At 43.0% G+C, this 22,500-nt stretch overlaps 1 protein-coding gene across 8 annotated transcripts in view; it reads right to left on the bottom strand.

Moving 5' to 3' along the window:
- EHBP1 (EH domain binding protein 1) overlaps positions 1-22,500 on the bottom strand; it is a 222,703-nt gene that overhangs the window by 2,604 nt on the left and 197,599 nt on the right. For all 8 annotated transcript variants that reach the window (XM_026080724.1, XM_026080728.1, XM_026080727.1 and 5 more), the window contains 2 exons: positions 6,204-6,303; positions 4,943-5,016 (listed from right to left, as the gene is read on the bottom strand). In XM_026080724.1, the coding sequence (XP_025936509.1) occupies positions 4,943-5,016; positions 6,204-6,303 (174 nt within the window). The remainder of the gene's footprint in view (positions 1-4,942; positions 5,017-6,203; positions 6,304-22,500) is intronic.

Consider the following 22,500-nt stretch of genomic DNA (forward strand, 5'->3'; position numbering starts at 1 on the left):
ACGCATTAGAACAGCATCTTTTAGCCCAAATGACTGGTAATCAGAGCAGTTTCACTTGTGACAGAGCTTCTTTAATTCGGGACCGGCTGTATTTCAGTGCTCGTTTTCAACACGGTCCTTCTGTTTCCGCTGCTGTTTGCCCTTTTGCTCATTTGGGGAAAGGATCCTTCAGTTCGACCCGCTTAAAAATACACCGCTTTGTGCCTCCAAAAGTCAGAGCAGGAGCTTCCCGAAATCTTACGGTTTTGCACATAAAAATAAAAGTAATAACACGAGCGGGGTAGTCTCAGTACGACAAAATCGTCTTGCAAACGGCAACAGCAGCGATCCGAGCAGAAACAAGGAGAAACGCAAAACGAGAGGTTTTCCCGGCTGTTTGCTCCCCGGCCCAACTTTGGGGCTAACTTTCCTCTGCTGCTTCTGCTCATAACCGTGCTGCTGCTCGGCCCCTCCAGCACCGTGCGGCTCGCGGGGCTCCGGACGGAAGGGACCTGACGGGCGCCGTCACTGCACAGACCCGACCTCGTATTTTGCAATTTCGACCGGTTTCACTGAGTGGAAAAACTCCTATTTTTGAAGCCTTTTTTTGATCCGTTTTTTTCCTTCACCCCCTAGTTCTCTAGTTTCAGTGGCAATTTCAGCAAACGCTAGTCAAAATATTTTACTACAGGTCTCGCTCGGTCCTTTAGTAGTAGTTTTCCTCCGTTAAGTTCCTCTCTAAGAGATACGAGTTTTGTTGCCCCGTTTTGTAGCGCTGTGGGGTAAATAACCTCGTATTAGCACTTAATGCACTTGGAACAAAACTGGGGGGTTTTGTTTGCTGCAATCGCTTATACTACGGTTTGAAATATGCCATGGAAAAGCTTTTTAGCAGAAATACTCGTTTGTATTTTTACTTTCTTAGAGAAAAGCAATAACATTCCCTCCCCCCCCMAAAAAAATAAATACCATCAAGTAGCAATTTGTTAAAAGAGTTAACAGCACAAAGTATTTGAGTAATATTTTCTATGTCATTAAACTGAAAGTTTATTTTATCCAACAACATACTACCAGGCAGCACTTCCAGGAAGGACCCAAGCATCCCTATGTTTAAAAAGCAACTGTGTTCAAGTTTGATTCCTACCTGTTGTGCCTTTTAAGATAGGATTACCTACATCACCTGTCACATATAGTTACCAACGCTGACTACAGCTCTGGGAAGCTACAATATCGGCTGTGATTAATTTGGAGATTTCAGAATAATACTGTTATAAAAGCTACACTCTGGACAAAAATAGGATTAAGCTCTGAGGCTGTATATGAGCTAAAAGTGTTGAAAGGTAAAGCCCCCGCGCCACCACTTGCGACGCGCAGTTTAAAATTACATAGTTTGCTAAATTCCCGTTAAAGTAGAAACGTTTTCAATTATTCATCTTCATTGACTTCACATTGTCTTTTTTTCTCTCTTCTCCCCCCGCCCCCTTGCTTAAACTGATAATTACTTGGAGAAAACAGGGCAGGCTGTTCCAATAGAAGCGCTTTAATAGAAACGGTCTAAAGTTCTCGCGGTAAAGCCTTCCACCTCGCCACTATAATAAATAAGCCCGGCACTTTGATGAAAATTAACACTAGTTTTGTAAAGAGCACATTGGGGGATTGCAGTCAAGCCTTATCTTTAGTTCCAGTCAACTAGCAATCCTGAAAGAGTTTGCATCATCATCAGAGCCGGCCATTTGATAGGATTCTGCTGCTGAACCTAATCAATCTATGGAATACTGTGGCTGCGCGGTGTAACAAAGCTAAAATAGATTTACAAATGGGGTTTTAGAGGATAAGCTCCTCCACAGGATTACATATTGATTTTAAATATAAAAAGCTTATCATATAAACCATAACTACAAAAATAGTGAACCTATGCATAAATCCTTTTAGAAGAGCACCCACTTCAAACTATAAGCCAAGAACGAATCAAGATGTACCACATCCTAAAGCAGATCCATTTCTTGGGCAGAAAATGAACATGCTACCCCAAGGTGTGCAAAAATGAACTTATCTTTTCTAAGGAGGCATTAAATCTCGAATAAGGGGGGGGAAAAAAAAGAAAGGCGCGAGAGGGAAGGTAGGTGAAGTAAGGCATCCTGCCACTCCGCTCCGACCGGGGTAAAAATCAAGCTCTGAGATGCTGGAGCTTGTTTACATGAGACAGACAGCTTCCAAACAGACAGACAAAATGCCTTTCCATTTGCGCATGTTAAAACAAACCCAGTAACCTCTATTTTCTTTGGCCTATTATGCAAGCACACGGGGCCTTGCTGGGTCCAGGCAGTTGCCGCAGCGCATACGGGCAGGAGTATGCCGCGGCTCCGAGGTGGCAGCGCTCTGCTCTCTCCTTCTTATCCCTACAGCTAAATTGGGGAGGGGGGGAGTATTCCCCCCCTTTTTTTTTCTTTCTTTTTTTTTTTTTTACCACCGTTGGTCATTCATGTGTTCTGCGTGAAGTGCTTTAGCTCTCCAAAAGGCTATTCAGCTGCCTCCACGTCCATTTTAGCAGCTGCCTGAGAGGACCGGTCTGCACCTCGCTGCACATCGCAGCGGTCAGCACCTCCGGACTCGGGCCCTGGCCACACGCCGCCGCTCGTGCCGGCGGGGCAGCCCGCGGCCGGGAGCCGCTTCTACCCGCAATCAGCAGGCCGCTACCTTTAGCGAGGCTCCTTATTTTATTTATTTATTTACTTATTTATTTATTTGCCTGTCATCAACTAGCTAAGTAAATTGGTTGACAGATTTTTAAACAGCACAGTCACGCGTGGAAGAGTTAAAGCAATTCATCCACACAGTAATTATCACCTTTCAAGGGCTTTTTTTTTGCGTTCCAGTTGGGGTTGGTGCGCTCTGCTCTGCCTTACAATCCTTCCCTTTAGACAAACAAGCAGAGCGCCCAACCAGTCCCGTCCTGTTGGTTTTTTTTTTTATTTATTTATTTTTCTAGCGCCCGTAAATTTGAGGTTTGGAAGCGGCGCCGGCCCAAGTGTGAGCTGCCTTCTGCGCTCCCTCGCGGAGCCCGGCCACTCGCTAGCGATGGGCTAAAGGGTGTCCGCGGGCCCAGCGCTGCGCTGGCCGGGCAGCCCGCGCTTCCGCAGGGAAACCTGACCGCAGGCGGCCAGTGTCCACTGGCGCTTCCCAAAAAAGTGCATTTTGCACTCCAGCGTATGCCGCACGCGAGAAGCACTACAGCCCCGACACGCGCATCTAGAGGCGAGGCGTGCGGATTCGGACGTTTTAGGAGCACCTCGCTGGGAGCGCTGCTCTTGCAGTGCGGTTTGAGGTGCAAGCAGAGAGCTGCTAAAACTTCGAATGGCAGAATGAGCTCGCCGAGGTTTAAAATGCTGAACGCAGACTTTGCTGTATAAATAAAAAATGAAACCAAATTTCTCCAGCACCTATGTTTTCTCCCTCAACTCCTGTATACTGCATCGCTAGTAGCACCAAAAAAAAAAAAAGAAGAAGAAGGAAAAAAGACCTTTCTGGGTTTTGGTATCTCTCTCTGAACTTATAAAAAAGGAAAAAAAAAAGGACAGATTTTTATTCAAATGAATGTGTGAATGGCATATTCTGCTCGACGTTCAAAGGGTGCTGCTATGACGTTCCAAGACAGTAAAACATGTAAGAGGCAATTAAGCATTTAAATTTAGGATTTAAATCCAGTATCTCTGACTCTTCTTTGGTTTCAGAATATTTTCTGTTTTAAATATTTCATTAATATGATTCCCAATTAATGCCTTGCCTCCTGCAGAATGTAATGTATATATTTATGACTCAAGTTTATCCAAGATTATGGTGAACGTAGTCTTATGCAAAAATAGAGCCACAGATGGATAGATATGAAAAAGCTACCTGAAACCTGCTGCTTTTCTTTTTTTTTTCTGCAAACTTATGCTCCCAGTGAAGTCTCCAAACTAATTAGAATTGATTTATTATGGATCAGGTACCTTATCAGGTGAAGAAAGAAATTACCATGGACAGTCAAAGGGTTAAGAGGTCAATACAGAATAGCAAAATCAATTTGCATTGATTAGACAAAAGGTCCATTTTACAGAGCCCAAAGGATTAACTTTTAAGCAAACATCTTTGAACTATAAGACAGCATTTGTGACTGAGAGGTATAAGCAGTGCAGCATTATAAAACACTTAAGATATTTAAATAAGAAAATAATGCAAGCAGTAGTTTAAGCTATCTGGATGTTTATTTTTTATTATGAATCATCCCCAGGATTATTATACAATTCATTTGAAAGCCCCATGGAAAGTATGCAATTGTTTCATTTATCCCGGGTGCCAATCTTCCCAGGAGTTTTCATTCAGGTAAGGTGACTAAAGTCTGGAGAGTTGCAGAGAATGGAGAAAATATGTGCAAAGGATTGCACTAATCCCGATGTTGCTTGTGATGAAATATTTACTTGGCACACACAAAGTTTTACCACAAAGACCGATGAGATTTTTTTTTTTCCCTCCCCCAGTGAGACAGGGTTGTAAAACATATCCAAAATGCGAAAGGAAGGAGCCTCCCTTATGCGGGTCACCCCTTCCCCTTTCTGCGATACCAAAAGCAGCGTGATGCTGCAGGAAAGCCACGACCGCATTACTGCAGCGCAAAGAATAAGCCCTGGACAAATACTCTTTACTTCCGCATCACTTTTTTTGAAGTTGATTCTAATGAGACTGTATTTCTCCATCCTATCTTAGACTTTCCTTTTTTTTTTTTTTTGCCTTGTCTTTTTTGAGCAAAACTGAAGCGTGGGAGTGAGGACCCAGTGCACTTGTTGCATGCTCTCGCGTGGCGTTATGCAAATACCTGCATTAGCTCTCAGCGAGGCGCCCGAGCAGCCTCCCCGCTAAGTAATTTCGGGGGGTTACCTCTGGTAGCCAGTATTTCCGTCCCCTCGGTACCAAGCATCGCTCTTACCTTCGATAGCAAGCATTGCTCTCAACTCCCGGTTCAGCAGTTCGTAGCGCCTTTCTAGGTCATGTTCCTTTTCCCTAGGCAAGTGGCAAAAGTTCATCAATATGTTAATTACTAAATCATTAAACACTTAAAAGAACCTTTAACTTGCATTGATTTTAGGACTCATAACCGACTTTTCTCTTTAACTTTAAGCTACTCCAAACAAATGATACACAAACTTAAAACCGGGCTCGGGTGGCGTATTCCGTAATAGGGCCTTTTCGGTTTCTATAATGTCGGCTTTAATTCTGGCGGTTTAACTCTATGGCAGGACGCAATAATTCAATACGCAGCCTCGGAGCAGCTGCTGTGCAATGTCCCAAGCATAAAATGTTCCCCCGTATCTAATGAGCAAATTCCAGCATCTGACTAGTCACTGAGATAATATAACACTGGCACTATTATCCGGTATACGTTCTGACCTAACGAATAACGAAAATAAGACACGGGATTAGAAAGCTTAATATTTGGAGGCAGAGTCTTCGATCAAGTTCAGACACGGCAGGAAATTCATGAAGGTGCATTCTTGCCTCTGCGGGAGAAGGGAAGTATGCAGACGTCTACGCTAGGTGGCATACTAAAAGAAAAATAATCACTAAACTGGGAGAAACTAGTAAAGCAGCGCTGCCGGCAGCGCGCCAGCCGCCGCTCGGCAAGCAAGCAGGCTCTGCGCCCGTCCTCGCCGGCGCGCCCCACGCCGGGGAGGAAAAGTTTCCTTGCCCTTGCTGTACCTGCCTCGCTTTGCCGGGCCCGTGAGAGCATCACGCCGCGGCCGCTTTGCTAATGCCCTTCCATCAACCTGTTGCTGCTAAACTAGCGATGAGATTTCGTGTTTCTCTAAAGCAGCTGCCGGCTTAAATTTGGGTTTCTCTCTGAATTGTGTTCGCACGGTGCATCAGGAGCACAATTCAGAGCTATCTGCATATTGCTGCTATGTAATTTTATTCCGCTGTTTGGCCTGTGAAAATATAACTGCACTTCATATTTCATATTTTTTTCACAGCTCTGGCTAATCTTGTGTCATTGCACACTTTCCATTTTCAAGTCTGAAATACGAGAGAAACAAGTGACTCGATGTGCTCAGCAAATCCTCCACACTGCTCATCTCTGAGGGACCGTTTTGAAGTCTAATGGGGACAAGAGAGGTTTTGCATTTATATTCTGGGCAGCGGATATCCCAGTAGGTCAGCCTTTTGTAAATACACGTATCCATCATACTTACAGGAGAGAAAGCTGGTTCATTCGTCTTATTAAGGCATTTTTCTTATTAACCAGCATGAACCACTCCTGCATCATAGCTTCCTCCTCCTCCGTGTTTCGCCCTGCAACAGAACATGCTTCATTACTTACATGACATTTCCCAAGCTGAACAACACGTTTCAGTTTGGTTTTTGGAGTATCAGTCTCTCATATCATTGAGCAGTACAAGACAGATTCTCAACTGGTAAAAATATTATATGAAAAAAATATCCTATGTCCTGCAGCCCACTGCTGCTGGCACCCGCAGTGCCTTGGCCAGCGCTCGCCCCCCGCCGTCCTCCGGGCAGGAGGCTCTGCCGGGAGGACTCTTGCAGCCCCCCGTGATGCTGGAGGCTCCGCGGTACTGTCCCGGCACCCCTGGGCCGCGGGGGGAAAGGGCCAGGAGCCCGTGGGGGGCTGCCGACCCTCCTTCCCACGTGCAGGGCGCCGCGCCAGCCTGCGCCCTGCCAAGCTGGGGCACCAGCCGGGAGCTCGCTGAAGTCTTCCGGGGAGGCTGCTCCTCTGCTCCGAGCGACCTGCCTTTCCCACTGCTCGGGTTGAGCCAAGGAGCAAAGATCGTATGGTCTTCCGGGAATTACAGACCTCACATAGGGTTAAAATGAATCTGGGAAGAAACCTGGAAGAGTGGCAGAAGAGCATGAGCCAAGAGGCCCAAGCACTTCTCCCAGCTTTGACACTGATTCACTGGGAGACCGTGGGCAGTGCTCTGTATTTAAGCATCTTGCGTGTAATACGGAGATAATTATCTGTACCTATCTTGCAAGGGTGCTAAAAGTTAATTCTTTGATGTTTGTAAAGTGTTTGGAAATCTCCGATGCAAGGTGCCGTACGCTCGGGGAAGCTACATTATTAACTGAAATCACAGGATCACAAGTGGCAGAGAAGCAGTTTCCAACATCCGAAGCTGGAAAGATACCAAAAAAAGACGTTGCTTTGCGCTAAGTTCCCAGCTTCTGGACACTTGCGTTTGAAACGCCCGCGCGCAGGTGCCTGCCACGCACGCATTCACGGGCAGCTGGCGGCAGCGCGCGATCCCGGAGAGCCCCTCCTCACCAGGCTCCGACCTGCCGCACGCACGGGAAGGGCAACGGCCTTCGTGGTTTGCTTTTCTCCCCTGTGGCCCAGGGGCTTGATGCATCCAGGCAAGGGGAGGAAAAGGCGCTCCAGAGGAGCGAGGCAGCTGGGGCAGGGCTGGCGGACCCAGGCGCAGAGAAGAAGTTAGGCCGTTTGGGCCACTCTCGTTTTTCCCGCGAGCCATGTGGCATGCTCTTATTTTTCACGGGAGACACCCCTTCAAATCCCGTTATCCCCCTGAGATGCTCCGGGTCTATGCAGCTGTCCTGGAGGGGCGCTCTTAGGGCACGCGATCCGTGCAGCGGCCCGGCAGCCGCTTTGCAGGCCAGCCCCGCTCCCGCGGGAGCGCCCCCGGGGCAACGGGCCCCGGGGCCACCCTCTCCCCCAGTCCCGCTTCGGTGCCAGAAGGCGTCACGCCACGCTCACGCAGCATCCACAACACCATCCAGCAGCTCAGCGCTCCCCCAAAGAGGATTGAGACTATGGGTAGAGTTTGCTGTTAAATTACAGATCGAGGGAATGGCTGTACTGGTCCAGCTAAAGGGGTCCGCTTCGAGAAGCAGATGAGGCTCGGTATCACCGAGGCGAGCAACCTGTCCTTCCAAGGTCCCAAGTTTTTCTTTTTTGGGGGGGAGGGAGAGATGGGAAAGATTGCTTTTTTATCCGTGCAAAATACCAGTTTATCCTGTGATGCATGAGATTGCCACAGCGCAGGTGAAAAAAAAGTCCTCGCAGCTAGACATACGTGGCTAGACTAACATTTTAATCAATTTATGACACTAAATTTCTTGTTGGTGAGGGGGTCTGGGATCTCTGGATAGAAGATGTCATTATAAATGTGAGCTTTGACTGCGTTTGATTTTGTAAGCCTTCAAAAATGCACGGTGATGGGACGCAGAACCGTTTCAGAGGAGCTGTGCTCATTGGTACCAGCTGAGGAGCTGAACTTTAATTTTATGACGTGAAGAGCACAAACTCAAGATACTACTTTCTATTAATGCATTCCTCCTCCGAGTAAAATAAAGTTGGTTGCAACATATACCGAACAAAGGTCTAGGTAAAGCTTGCCTATTCCAAACTGAACAGGTGCATATTCTAATATTTTTATGCTGACACTGAAGCATATGGAATATACATAGGATAGGTTGTTTTATAGTGAGTTAACAAAGTCTTTATTGTTTTACAGAATTTTTAATCTTTTCGGGTAGCTGTTTTTGTATTCACTTTGGACCATGTGATGCCCTGACACTGGTCATGTGATATCGGCTGCGATAGGCACAAATCCCTGGGCAGCAACAAAAGAAGAAAGAGTAAAAAGAAAAAGCTGAGAAAAAGCTTGCAATTTGGAAAAAGGCCAATTGTACCCTGGTGAAGGCCTTTTTGATCAGTGAAATGACACATGTGTGCAATATTAATAGCGGTAGATTGTGATATTTTATTTGTTGACCATGAGCTTTTAAATTCTTGTGCATATAGCCGAAACAGATTTTTCTCATGCAAGCAAAAAAAAGATGAACTGCCATATATATAATTTTTAAATAGCACTTTTCAAAGAACACAGTGCTATTAGCTAATTTACTTCATTTTTTTCCTTTGGTGAAAGGATGCATGCAAAACACTTTCAACAAAGAAAAGCTGAGTGTTATTACAGCAGCAAGACTGCAAGCTAAACTCACATTAACAACTTCTAAATAAAAATACAAAACTAGCTTTTCTTCAACTCAATTTCACATTTTCACTCAGGAAAGCCGTTCTGCTGTTGTAGTTGTTTATGTTTCCATTTTCCAAGTGTAAAACAAGTACTTAATTTACTTGCTACAAATGTTTGAAAATGAAAATTGGGAAAATATCTGTGTTGTTCTCTGAAAAAAAAATACTATACAGATTATTTAAATGAAGTGAAAAACATGTTTGAGAACAAATCGATACCATGCATGCAAACCCCTTATCTGAGCCAGTACAAGATGATGAAAATCTATAAATAGCCCACAGATCTTAAACTTAAATTTTTTTCCGGAATACATGCATTACACTATTGTTTTAGATAAAACAACAACAACAACAACAACAAAACCCTTTTAAAGCTAGTAAGTTGGACCATTACAAATTAATCCTGACTTTAATAACTGGTTAAAGACCCCTTCAGCTTTATAAGTAACAAAAAATATTAAAGCCTGTGATCACAGCGAGCTTTTCTCATTTCTCCTCTAACCATTTGTTATTTAATCCAATACTAGTAATCCAATTTGTCCATCAGACTTTTAAAGGGCAGAATGCAACTTCCCCAGCTTAGACACTTTTCAAAGTACAATATATTTTTCAAATGAATGCTGGATGTTTCATTTTTTCCCCAACTGTTCCTAGCTCTAATGTACGAGGAAAAAAAGAACAAGATGAACATTGTTCGTACTGATTAAGTAAGAGCTCATTAAAGAGCTGTCAGTGCCGTACTTTGAATATGCATGAAGCATATAATCAGATCTAGTACCGTCACTAGAGGAGAATACGGTAAGTACAAAGGATTGATTTAATTACTTAGAGTGGGCTGTGGTGGTAAAGCAGTCTTGTTAGCGCAAAAAGAAAAGGAGGTTGTATTCTGGCACGGTTAGGGGAAAAAGGCAGTTTTAGCTTCTGCCACAATACCTAATCTCAGGATAAAGCACTTTACATTGTAGCTTAAAATGAAGACTGTCAGTTTTCTAAAAAGCCCAGAATTCATCTCATCTTGTTTAACCTCACCTGGTTAACTATCTAGCAGCACATATTTATTCTCTTGAACACATATTTATGGCTATACCTTTTTATCGTAGGGTTCAGTAATGACTTCTGAAAACAGTCTTCAAATAAGGCTGGCCAGAGCTGCAAACATCATATGCATGCCGAATGCAGAGTAAGAGATTTGAAAAATGCAAAACCAGAAACTAAGATGAAACAGTGAGTACACCCGTCTTTATGGAAAAAGACAATACAGCCTTTTAATGCCATACTTCATTATTAGATGTTCGCCGATAAGAATTTCTGGCAAGGTTTCTCTAATTTCTTTTCTTTTTCTCTTTCTTTCTTTCTTTTCTTTTCTTTTTCTTTCTTTTTTTTTTTTTTTTTTAAAGGGACCCGGTCGTGTTTTATCCCTTCTCCAGGAATCCAGGGGAATTCTCTCACATCAAGTCTCCGGGCCACTTTCGAAAGTCATTGTGCGGCTCGAGTGCCGAAGGACGCGGGCTCTGTCCTCCCCCTCGCTCGGCATCGGCCAGAACCCTCCTCGCTGATTAGGAACGGTCCCAATCCCGAGCCGGGCACAGCCCAGACACCGCGTCCCCCCCTCCGCCGCACCTAACGCCGCCTGACCGCTGCCTTTTGCTACTGCGCTATAGTGTCTCCTGCAGCGGAAAGTTTGGTGATTTAGTCCCAACAAGCCAGACTTTTAATGACAGCCAAAAAAAAAAACCCATTCTTTTCTCCTGTGGTTAATCACACATATTCAAATATTATCTTTATGCCGGTTATTCAATAATGACTTGAGCCAATTTTCATCTTCAATGCTCAAGAATTACAAGCCTGTTTATATGTCACCCGTTTTTGAGAACAATACAGGAGACTCGCTTGTTTAATGCTGTGCGGCTTCCAGGCAGTCTTTTTAAAATATCTTTCCCTTCACGTTCTACAGGATTTACAAATGGATTTTTGTTTAAACTGTAAGCTAATTATTTGTTAAATATTTAAATAAGGAGTATTTTGACAAATGGCTGTTCTGAATCAATTTGAAAGAGCCTTTTTTATTTTTCTTTCATGCTAAAAATACTTCCAAACCCACCTCCTATGATCAGCCAGCTATCAGTACATATATGTGCCATTAGATCCATTATCTTTAAGCTCTCTGGGCAGCTAGTCATTAGATAAACCAAATATGGATTAACATAGTAAAACTGTACATTGCTAAGAAAACAAAGTGCTACAAAACACTGTGAATACCACTTAAAAGGAAGAAAAAGCAGCAACGTGCAGGGACAAGATTAGTTTGCAGTGTAAATGGATGAACACAGTAACTTCTCTACACTTTATACTGTCATAAATCTGTCAAGATAAGCCAATAGATTAATATTTAAAAAAAAATCCTTACATGGAAATGTATTTAGCTGTTGTACAAAAATGACTTACACCCTAAAGAAGATAAATAATAAAGGCTTTCTATCAGCATCCAAACCCAGCCCTTTCAGTCTGGCAAGAAATAACAGGTTCACAGCGACCACTTTGTGCACCCTCTTAGGCAGCAGTTGTTTTTAAATTTTATTTGCACTGCGTATACTGTGTGCCACAGTGTCAGGGTGAAACACAGAAAACTCCACGTCTCCCATTTACCTCCCCAGACCGACATGAAAAACAACCTACTTAAGGCTGAGCCCATTCTTCACCCATTTGCTGCTGTTTACCCACAGTTTTAAAATAGAATAGAAGAAGCTTTCTTCACTCAACACACTTGGGTGAAGAGGCCAGCGGGAGAATGCCAGTGCATGCGAACTGGAGCGGGGCGAATAATGGCAAAAACGGGCCAACTTCACTCTGCCCCTCTTCCGGAGGACGGTGCTATTTGCTATTTGACAGAAGCTAGCTGGCCACCAATAGCCGGACAAATGCCAGCAAATTCCACTGATTTCACTGGAAAGTCTTCTGAAAACGTACACCGCCGCGTTTATTTGCCCGCTGAAAGAAGTTGCAGGCATCCAATCAAGGCAACGAGTTTTTAGGGGTTTCTGGATTGGGAGCGACTAGGTTGTCCACCTGCAGGAGAACGTGAATGCCAAATAAAGAGTAGTTCTAGGAGGTGTCTCATCTTGCCTCATAAGGACCAGGGGAAATTCAACGGCATGGAAGGTGGCGTGTTTAAAACCGAGAAAAAGAAGTATCTTCCCCCAAAGCCTCATCGTTTACCAGGAGAACTCCTTGCCGCAAGGCAACGTTGAAACCAAGAGCTCAGCAAGAATTACAACCAGGTGGAATGGATGTATGGGAAGGCCAAGCGATAACAGTAAATACTAAAACAAACAAACAAAAAACCCAAGAGGTAGGAATTGGATCCTCCTGCTTCAGGACATAAGCTAACCTTTAATTTTTTAGAGGTTAAATGAAATGTTCCCTGGGGTCAGGTTACCATATGCAGAATTTCTTTCGCCTGCTTGGGTTCAACCTGTCCCTGTCCCTCCAAGAGAGAGTATTCTGGTGGAGACCATTGGGCCACTGTAGCAATTACAACTTTATGAAAAGGAAACATGGGAAAGGAAGAGAAACAACACTGTATGTCTTAGCCAACCAACCTCACATCGCAAAACCTTAATCGAAGGTCTCGAACCCTTTGAAATCAATAGCAGACTTTCCACTGCTTTTAATAGTCTTCTGATCTCGCTCAGTGTGAACGTTTAATGCCCAAATGAGCTATAATTTTTAAGGCAAGTTACCAAATTTAACAAATACGTAGTAGAAAGGCCTACATTCACAATAGTCAGTCTTCACAAAGAGTAAGACACCAGGTCTACCTCAAAAGGCATCCAACTCAAGTTACAATGGAGCTTTTTAACAGCTAGTGATCTGGGGCCCATCAGTTTCTAGGTGAAACTGAGGCATCCTAAAAAAGAGCAATTTTCTGAAAAATATCTCACAATACAAGCGCCTGCACAGGAGTTACTCCTGAAAGTCTTAGCAACTTCGATTGCTATGAATTCACTTGCTTATTACAAAACGGTATCAACATGCATTACTGGAAGGGAAGCACTATCAAGGGAATTTGCAGTAATGAGTCTAGCAGTAGGGGTGAGCCATCCACAAAAGCCTATGTTGGACAGGCAAGATGGGATTCATCAGACCTAACTTGAGGTATCTAATACTCTTCTGTACCTCAGCCAGTCCTTTCAGCTCCGTTGCTCACCTGCAGGAAGGAATTTCTCACAAAGTCGTTATTTTGGATGACTGGAAGGAATCTCACTCTGGGGGGGGTCCGTTTTGCCCCAGGGCTACGCAGTTAACTTCCCGACACCCAGAGCTGGCCAGACTGAGTCCCACCTGGAACCTCAGTTGCCCTTATTGAAGCTGGTCCCATGAGGGTAGGAATAGAGAGCAACTAAACTAAACTAAACTTTCAAAAAACAGTATCCTCACTTTCAGAGGACAACCAAAGACTTTGGCTGAAAATCTCAGAGTTTGGCTTAAAACAACTCTACAATGGTCCAAGTGTCAAAAGAGAAACTGCAGTGTGCCACTCAGCATGAATACATGGGCAACTTCAGCTTGAACTTCATGCTCCCCTTCCAGAATTACCATAGCCAGCTTTCTTCCAGAACACTTTTTCCTTTCACTGAACAAGGACCTCCTTAACTATTAAAAATCACTGAAAATGACTCAGAACAGCCAACAACAGATAAACAGGATGGGATTCTTGTTTAGATGACACTGCAGAAGAGCTAGCTATCAGATGAAGCCCTAGCACAATTTTCCTAGCCTGAACTGATGGGAAAATGCTTAAAGAACATTAGAAAGGCAAATTCATGGCCAATAACTCAGTGTCTGAGAGCGGTTCTGTAGGAGACATTGATGTCCACACAATAAAGTCTCATAAAGGTAGGTAACGACTGCCAAGAATCTGCCACGCAGAGTTGCATTGCGGGGCACTGTTTGACTATTTCAGCCCCCCAAAAGTACTGTAACTCTAACAAAATGGAGTCGCAGCCAAGCGAATTCCTTTATCACAAGAACATATGAAATTAGCTTAACATCAAGCAGGAAACTTGTAATTTCTTTGGTTTCTGAAACATCATAAACCAGACAGCCTATTTAAAATTTGGAGAGCTGTGTAAACAGAACTTCAGGGCTCTGACCACATCTCAGAGTGTCTTAGGATTTATTCTACCTGGAACAGGACCGGCTCACAGGAAGACAAACATCTGTGGGCTGCAGTCTTGGCAACCTGGAATTATCACAGGACTGAAGCTTTTATGAAAGACAAACTGCCTGAAAGAGTGATGATTTTCTTTGAGTAAGTGCTCTGCTGTTTTACACTACAAGTCACCACAGTGACCCCTAGAAAATAATAAATATCCCACCTTTAGGATAGGATCTGCAGGAGTCTCCTAGCACTGAGCAGGGCTGGCACTGCTAGAACCAGCACATGTCCTTGATCACCCGCTAGAATTGCTAGTACCCAAATTTTCCCATGTAGCACAATTTCAGAAGACGCATGGGCTTGGAGAATGCATGCACCGTACCTTTGCTAGTAGCACAGGAAACATGTGCCTTTAACTGATACACTTGAGTCTCTGAAGCTGCAGAAAAAACAATAGTTCATGCTTGGAAATTCACCAAGAGCAGGAGAGCATCTGGGAGGTCAACTGTGTTGCTTGCAGGTTGAAAATCAGATGTTTTCTTACAAGTGACAGTAATTTATCTACTGCTCCTGACTGCTCCTTAGGCCAGTTCATGCCCCACTTGCTTGCTTATATGGCAAGCAAAGGCTGACTAAGATGCTGAAGTGAGGGGAAAGCAAACCTTAAAGTCATTGGGTTGTGCTCTGGTAGGGAGCATATTATCTCGTTTTTACCAAATGTTGTCTTCTTTCCTTCAGAACATCTTCTCCTGGGGCTGGGAAGGGATGGTGGACAGTGAGAAATGATTTCTTCAATGGACGGGGCTGAATTTAACACAGACAACTGCCTGAAGTGAGATGATGGTCGGCATTGAATGTCACCTGGTATTGGTGTTAATGAAGATGCCTACTCTTACTGGTAGTTGACAGGCTTGTGCTTCTGTCATCAAAAGCTTCCCAGGGCTAACTGGGCAAGTTCAGTTAGGTTCAGGTGTCCTGGGGCCCCCCAGTTTCTAGTGCTGACAGCAAAAGTGTTTTTGGTGGTATGAAGGAGAAATCGAGAAAAAACAACAAGGCTTTCTATAGACTGCAATGGCATCTCGGGCAGGGAGTCCCGGGCTACCCAAAGTGCCTTTCTCTTTACAATCAGGCACTGATTGCAGAGAAAGCTAACTCCCAGGCAGGAAGCCAAAGACTGTGCCTACCACATGAAAGACAATTTATAATGCAATACCACAAAGAAAGATGGAAATCGGTTAAAAGAAGCAAGTGTCTGTTGGGTCTTGCAAGACTTTTGGAAGGCTTGCAAGTCTATTCATAGTGCCTAGGGCTCTCCCAGAGTGGCCTCCTGCTACGCGGACAACACTGGGTTAGGATTCACTTCTCCAAACTGGCTTCAAGCACTTTGTTGACAGGTTCTTTTAAGACAATGATGAGTCTATAGCCAGCGAAGTGCATGGAGAGGAGGCCTACTTATCTTTCAGTCCTTAGGCAGCCAATGGCAATTCTGTGTTACTTTAAGAAAAAATAAGTATTGCTACTTTAGCTGTTGAGCTTCTTTAACAATTTAATGCACTTGTTCTGGGAAGGCTGAACATGCATGCTGCCTGCTTCTGGTCTTCAAAAAGTCTCCTCCTGGTAACGTCTGCCTACAAATGTACACATTTAGACAGAAGACATGTGAATTAGAGAGTCAGAACCGTGTACTCCGGGGGTTGGCATGGTGTATTTGTTCAATAGGAGCTCTTCAGCTGTAGAAATGCTGGACATTTGGAAAGGCGTGGCCGGCTGATCTTCCTTTACCAAAAGCAAGCCAAGATTGCCTCACAAGAACCGCTAACAAGGGGAGTTAGAGACCAGAGGGGAATGAGTTTACCAGTAAGAGACTCTGTGGAGCCAGCATGACAGATGAGAAACAGGAGAAAGGCTGACAAGCCTCAAGAACTCAAGTAGTTCTCAACTGTTCAAAACTCTGGTGACTACAAAAACAGTACTTGTGCAGAAATTAATGTATGAAAGGGACAGATCTGGACCCTTACGACTCATTTCGGTAAACCAGTTTACTAGCTTGCCAATTCATTTGCAATAACGAGTTTTAACGAATGGCTTTGTGCAGCTTGTCTACAATTTTAGTAGGCATTTCTACAGAGCTCTGTGGGCTTCAGTGTGATTAAGTCAGCCAAGTTACACTTACATGCAACATGTAAGCCCGGTTACCGTATTGTAAACCAGACCCAGACGGTAACGTAGTCACACTTCATTCACCCAGACAGTTTTGGTGGTTGCCAAAACTCACATGATCTTAACCCTCTGAGCAAGTCAACATTCCTAAACCCATGAGAGAGAAGCACCTCAAGAAGCACTTGATAATATTGCTCAGTTTCAAAAAAGCAGCATCTACTGATCCATAGTTTTGTGAAATGTTATCAGGTTACAGTAAAAATCACTGTTTGACTTCTTGTTTTTAAATGTCAAAACCTTTTCTCCTGTCCCACACAATTTGCTGTTAGTAGTATCCTTCTGGTCTCCTAATTGCTAGATGTTTATAATAGGAAACGCTCACAAACTGGCACCGGCAGCAACCCAAACCAGTGTCATGTACATGTCATTCACATGTTCAGAATTTTTTGAAATACTTTCTCATGCTTTTGCTCACTTTTTATGCTAAAAGCAAAAAGGTAAAAATATTGTTTTTCAGCAATATTTTTTAATTGTCCATCTTCCCAGAACTGCCACTGTTATACCTTTTACCATCTGCAGTTGTGTGTGTGCATCCTTGCCTTCCATGACATGGTTGGACAGCTCTTCACCTTGGCATGATTTGGCCTGTTCTCGGTTCACCTGAGATTATTTATGCTGAGCTAAGCCAAACAGTGACGTATATGGAACACAAATCTGGCAAACTGCTATGATAACTACAGCATAATTAATTTGCTCTTTCTGATTTAGGGAAGATAAGAAAATACGAAAAGACTGTTTTTTTCTCTGTCTAGCTACAAGGTTCTCCTTATGTATATGCACAAAGACCTTCACACGTTCTGCTTGCGAGCCCCCAAGCGAAGAGCCACAGCTACGTTCCTCCTAAGGAGAGGAGAAGGCAGGGCTGGCCCGTCTGCACGGTGAGTTTGAATAAGAAGAACAGTTAGTGGAAGGAAGCATATTTTGAATACAGAAGTAAACAAACACACCAAAGGTACTCACAAAGGCTAATGCACAAACGTATCCTTTCCTGCTGATTGCCAGGGCAGCCACAAAAACAGCTTTTAAACGGAGCCTCTCTCTCACACAAAACTGAACATTTCGTAATTTTTCTCCCCAACCACTAACACTGCTGACTACAAATGTGCATTTACTTTTGAGACTTCAATTTTATTTAAAAGACAAAACTTGCTTAGGAGAATATGACACCTCCTCCTACCTTAGCCCTCCCTCCCCAAGCACAAATTTGTATTACGGACTGACGGACTCAACTAAGAAGCATTCAAGAAAGAATAATGCAGACTGGTAAATACGGCTTGATAATCAAGTTTGTGAAGGCACAGGGCATATGAGGGATTTATTTTTGATAGTGAATCTAAACCCGTCCACATCAGCTAGTGCTCATTGAGAAGCAGAACACTCCAAGTGATTAATACTGCTAAAGGGGGCAGATAAGAGATCAATGACAAAATCACCTGGTAAAAAAAAGGAAAAAAAAGTAAAAGGTATTGCATTAAAAAGGCTTTTACTTTGCATGCGAAACAATACAGAGAAACCTGTATTTTAGCACTTGCACTCAACAAGCACTCCAAAGTATGCCAGGATGAGAACAGAAACCCATCCTTTCTAATAATCTTGTGACAAAAGCTAAAAGACATCATCCTATTAACTAGTGATCTCAACTGCTAATGCAGAGTACTTCCTGGTGCCTTTTATGTCGAATGCTGCTATTAAAAAACCACTAAACATTCACTGCGAACAACACAGAATCATTCATCTTTTATCAGCATCTCTTGTTAGAAGAGTATGAGAGGGGCTGGAGGTGTCATTGATATTATAGAGTGGAAATTAATCAGAAATTTTTCTCATATTTTCCTCATCACACTAATTTACTTTTGTACAAATTTCCCCCTGCTAAAAAGTTCATACCCAGCCCCCTGTTGTACGCTTTTAAGTTGAGAATATTCAACGAGTGCGTCAACTGAAAGGCACCAGGTCCTAACACAAAAAGCATTCGAAATTCTCATTTAGTTGTCTTTATTTTGCTAGCGCCATGTGGTCCTTGAAGATGTAGAAAACACGGGAAGCCGAGTAAAGATCAGAGCAAGCTCATTAGCATTCTGACAAAATTGGAGTGGTGGAGATGTATAGTTTGCCTAGTTTGTCGTTTTGAAAGCTACCGGTGGTAAGCTTTCTATTTCATTGTGCTTTTGTCTTTTTTGGGGGTTTTCAACGCAGCAGGGTGTTTGTTAGCCTAGGTTTTCACAGTGCATTGTGGGAACCTTTCCTGCACATTCAGCCTATATAGTATCATTCGAGTTCAAGTCAAAAAGTTTTTTTTTTTCCCCCTCCTATTTATTTAATAATAACCTATCCTAATGCATAAGCGTCGTCTGGCTGTCAAAACCCATCCTGCTGGACACCTGCGTTACAAAGTTAAAAAAAAAAGAACAAAAACATCCCAAAGAAAATAAACTCCGAGCTGTATTTAAAAATAAAACCTTTTAAACATGTTGCTAGTTTCCTTCAAAAGACAAGATAAGAAGAAATTAATTTAAATTCCACTGTTTACAATAAACTAGACACGAATTTGAGACAGATCCAGTCGATTAGAATTCAAAAGAGACTCTGTCACTGCCTAAGCTATTTCAGAGAATCTTGAAGGAAAGACTGGTTTATGCTCCAGAATTATGTAAATAATGAATTACCTCTTAGAAGACCTAAAGAAGTTATTACTCTGGTCATTTGATTTTTTTTTATTTTTTTTTATTTTTTAACACAAGGCTCACTTTGAAGGGCTAAAAGGGCTACATTAATGCTGCTATTCGACATGAATGTTTCCAAGTTGCAATGAAATGGATAAAGGTCTTTTTGGATGAATTTATCTGCTAAATCCTTGTGGTTGCCCTCCTATCTCGGATGATGACCCAAAAAAATGTCAACAGCTCATTTCCCAGGAAGCGGGAAAGAGTCACTACGCAAGCCATAATCTGCACGTTCGCAAAGCCCCATTTCAAACATTACATTTCACAAGCTGTTTAAAGAGATTTTTTTCTCTCATCTCAACTATCCTAACAGTGCTTTGGACATCAGTGCTTCTGAAATGACGGCTCCAACAAAGTGGAAACATGACTTCCACACGTGGCTCCACGTTCTGATTTTTACGTAGGGCATTTGAGCGTATTGTATATATGCACGCACACACAAAATACAATATGGGAGTGCCTGCACACTCGCAGGCGTTGCAAAATGCTGGCCACAGCGTAGAAGCGGCAAGTAAATAATAAAAATTCAAAATATATTAAGTCACCCCTAACTCACTCATTGTATTTTTTTAGTATAATCGGTGTCAAGCTGCAATAATTGCATATATCCTTTCTGTATGGCAGAATAAAACCTGGTTTGAAAGGAGCTGCAATGGTCTAGGGACTGATACAGTAAATTTTACAATGGAGTGCGGATTAAAGATTTATTTACTCAGTGATAAAGAAAGGATAAACAAATATTAAGAGAAAGATCCACTTTATACAAAACCTGCAAAATTGTTTTTCGTTGTTATGTGCTTGGATAGCATCCTTACGTCTGTCAAAATAGTATTAGAGCTGCAGCAAGCCTCTCCTCACCAAGAAAACAAACGGCCAGGCCAAAGGGAGGGCGCTGGGCTTTAAAAGCAACACAAGCACAAGCAGGGAAGTTCCTCGGGACAGAAACTGCTGAAATACCTGCTTTACTCTGACAGCGCGGATTGACAGATCTGCATTTCTCTGTCACATTAAATTTCTAAATTCATTCTACGCCCTTACGAAATACAGAGGATTTCATCAAGGCGGGGAGCGGGGGGGTTGCAGTGTTCAAGCTGTGTATGAAGACCCATGTGCCCTCCCCAGCCCGACGCAAAGCCCAGCCCTCAGAATTAAGCAGCAGCCATTATTTTAAGATCAACAAAATGCAGCCTTTTGCCAGCTTCAAGGCTGCCCCGTTATTTCCAATCTGCTTTTAAACGCTTAGATCCAAACAAGCTGGAGACTGTTATACGCACTACGGTAGGGACGACCGAGTTATTTTCTATACTTTGCAGTGTGCTTATAGCTGCAAAATTATTTATCTCCTTCACTGCATTCCGCTAGGAAAGTTTCGTGAGTAGGAAACGCCTGGACCAGCCATATCAAATTAGAGGGCAGTCAGGAGTGTCTAAGTCCAGCTTTAAAACAAATATCATAACAATTACTTAGCCATATGGAAAATAGGGTATGTCTTTCCTGAAAGCTTTTATACATTTTCTATCTCAAATTTCAACTTCATTAGAAACTACTTCTGACTAGCAAGCTGCAAGATTGCTAAATATCTAACTGTTAACTCACCATGAAGACAGAGACTCTTTTTAATGGCAGAACTTTTCCAAGATGCAAATGAACAATAATCTAATTTCAAGAGTAAATTAACTGAAGGATTCATTTTAATATGTTCCAAAGTTCTCCGAAATTAAGTGGCAGTTGAAACTTATGTAATACGCGCATATACATGCACACGTACTCACGTACGCCTGCGACCGCAGCACCCCCCCAGAGCCAACTTACATCTTCAGAAGAGCTCGCATTGTACTTATGTTTAGGTTCCTATGACTTAAAGGCCAGATGTTTCACAAATGACCAACCATTGGAGGTTAGAATAAATTAATGACTGATTTCTGAGCTTTGATGGAATTAAGCATACTTCTTTTCTCAAAGTGCCATGTGAATGTTCCCCCGTTAAACTTTTTTTTTTTTTTTTTTTTTTGACAAGTGAGGCCACCCGGCAGAAAACAACTGATGCAAAACCCAGGAGTAATCCCTCTGTTTAGTTCAACACTGTGGTTAGCCTTAACACTGCCTCTATTATCCAATGGATTTAGAGAAACTTTCATTTATTTGTTGGCCTCAGTCTTCAACTTTGTTGCCTCCTTTAAAGACCCCAAGGCCCATTGCTATGTAAATACATTTGCATACAGTCACAAAGCCGCGGCCTGGGCCGCTGATTAAACTTGCACAACTAGATAGCTGCAGATTTGTGATCTTCACACAAGTACTTGCACAAACACAGGCGAGCGAACGAAGCCCGCGTCAGCTCTCGCTACAGGAACGCCTGAAGTTTAAAAGAAACGCTCCGTTGCAAGCGCCGTGCAAAATCCCCGTGGTGCCCTTACAGAGCCCCGGACAGCGCTGCCCGTCAGACGCAACCACACGTTACATTACTGGGGTGATGCAAGATTTGTAATGGACAGCAAAAAAAAAAAATCTTTCTAATTTAGGCGCCGTTAAGATCAGCATCTGATTTGTCCCAAAATATCATCATCTTTCCTGCTCTGCTCCGCTTGCAGGAGGACGACAGAATCCCTGCTGCAAAAGCGAGGATTCACAGCTAGTGGTTTTTCCCTCGTTTTTTCCTACTGCCTCTGTTTACGCAGAGTATCTGGAGCACAGTGCATTATTCTACACCATACACCATGCAGCCTTCTCGCAGCCCATTCAAATATTCAGCTTTGCACTCAGCAATGCTATTACGAGACAGCGCCAGCATTAATCCCTGCAATTACAAGCCACAAAAAATGCTGGTGGACAGTCAGTGCCGTTTCTCCATCCCCACATACAAAATACCCACACCTTAAAGGTTCATGTTCCATAAGAGGGGCATGACGGATTTCATACACTAAGAACTGCTTTTTTAATTTCACTGTCACTGATGACCGTGGGCCAGGAATTGCGACTTAATGTATTCTTTTGGTATACATTTAAGGACCCAGCACCTTCTTCAGGGGCTCAGTGGCCATTTATCTAACACCTTATTTTGCATAAGAACTCCCTCTTTTGTTTTAATATAGTTTAAAACGATTTGTATGCATAACTTAAAAATCATATTGTAGCATTTCTCAAGTCCACTACTACCAAGATTTAAAAAGTGAAGCCAAGTATATTTAAGTATCAAGCTTAATCACATATGAAAATATACCACCTACTTGAAGATGACTTGTGTAACAGGACGCATGCTAATGAAGGCACTAGCCCAATTCATAAAACAAGTCTCATTTACAATTTATTTTCCTTATTACTGAGAGTGTATGTGAAGTCTCTGCTACCCCATGTAAATACCATACACAAAACCG

This window comes from Apteryx rowi, unplaced genomic scaffold (genome assembly GCF_003343035.1).
Source record: "Apteryx rowi isolate R43461 unplaced genomic scaffold, aptRow1 scaffold_53, whole genome shotgun sequence".
Classification (NCBI taxonomy): Eukaryota; Metazoa; Chordata; class Aves; order Apterygiformes; family Apterygidae; genus Apteryx; species Apteryx rowi.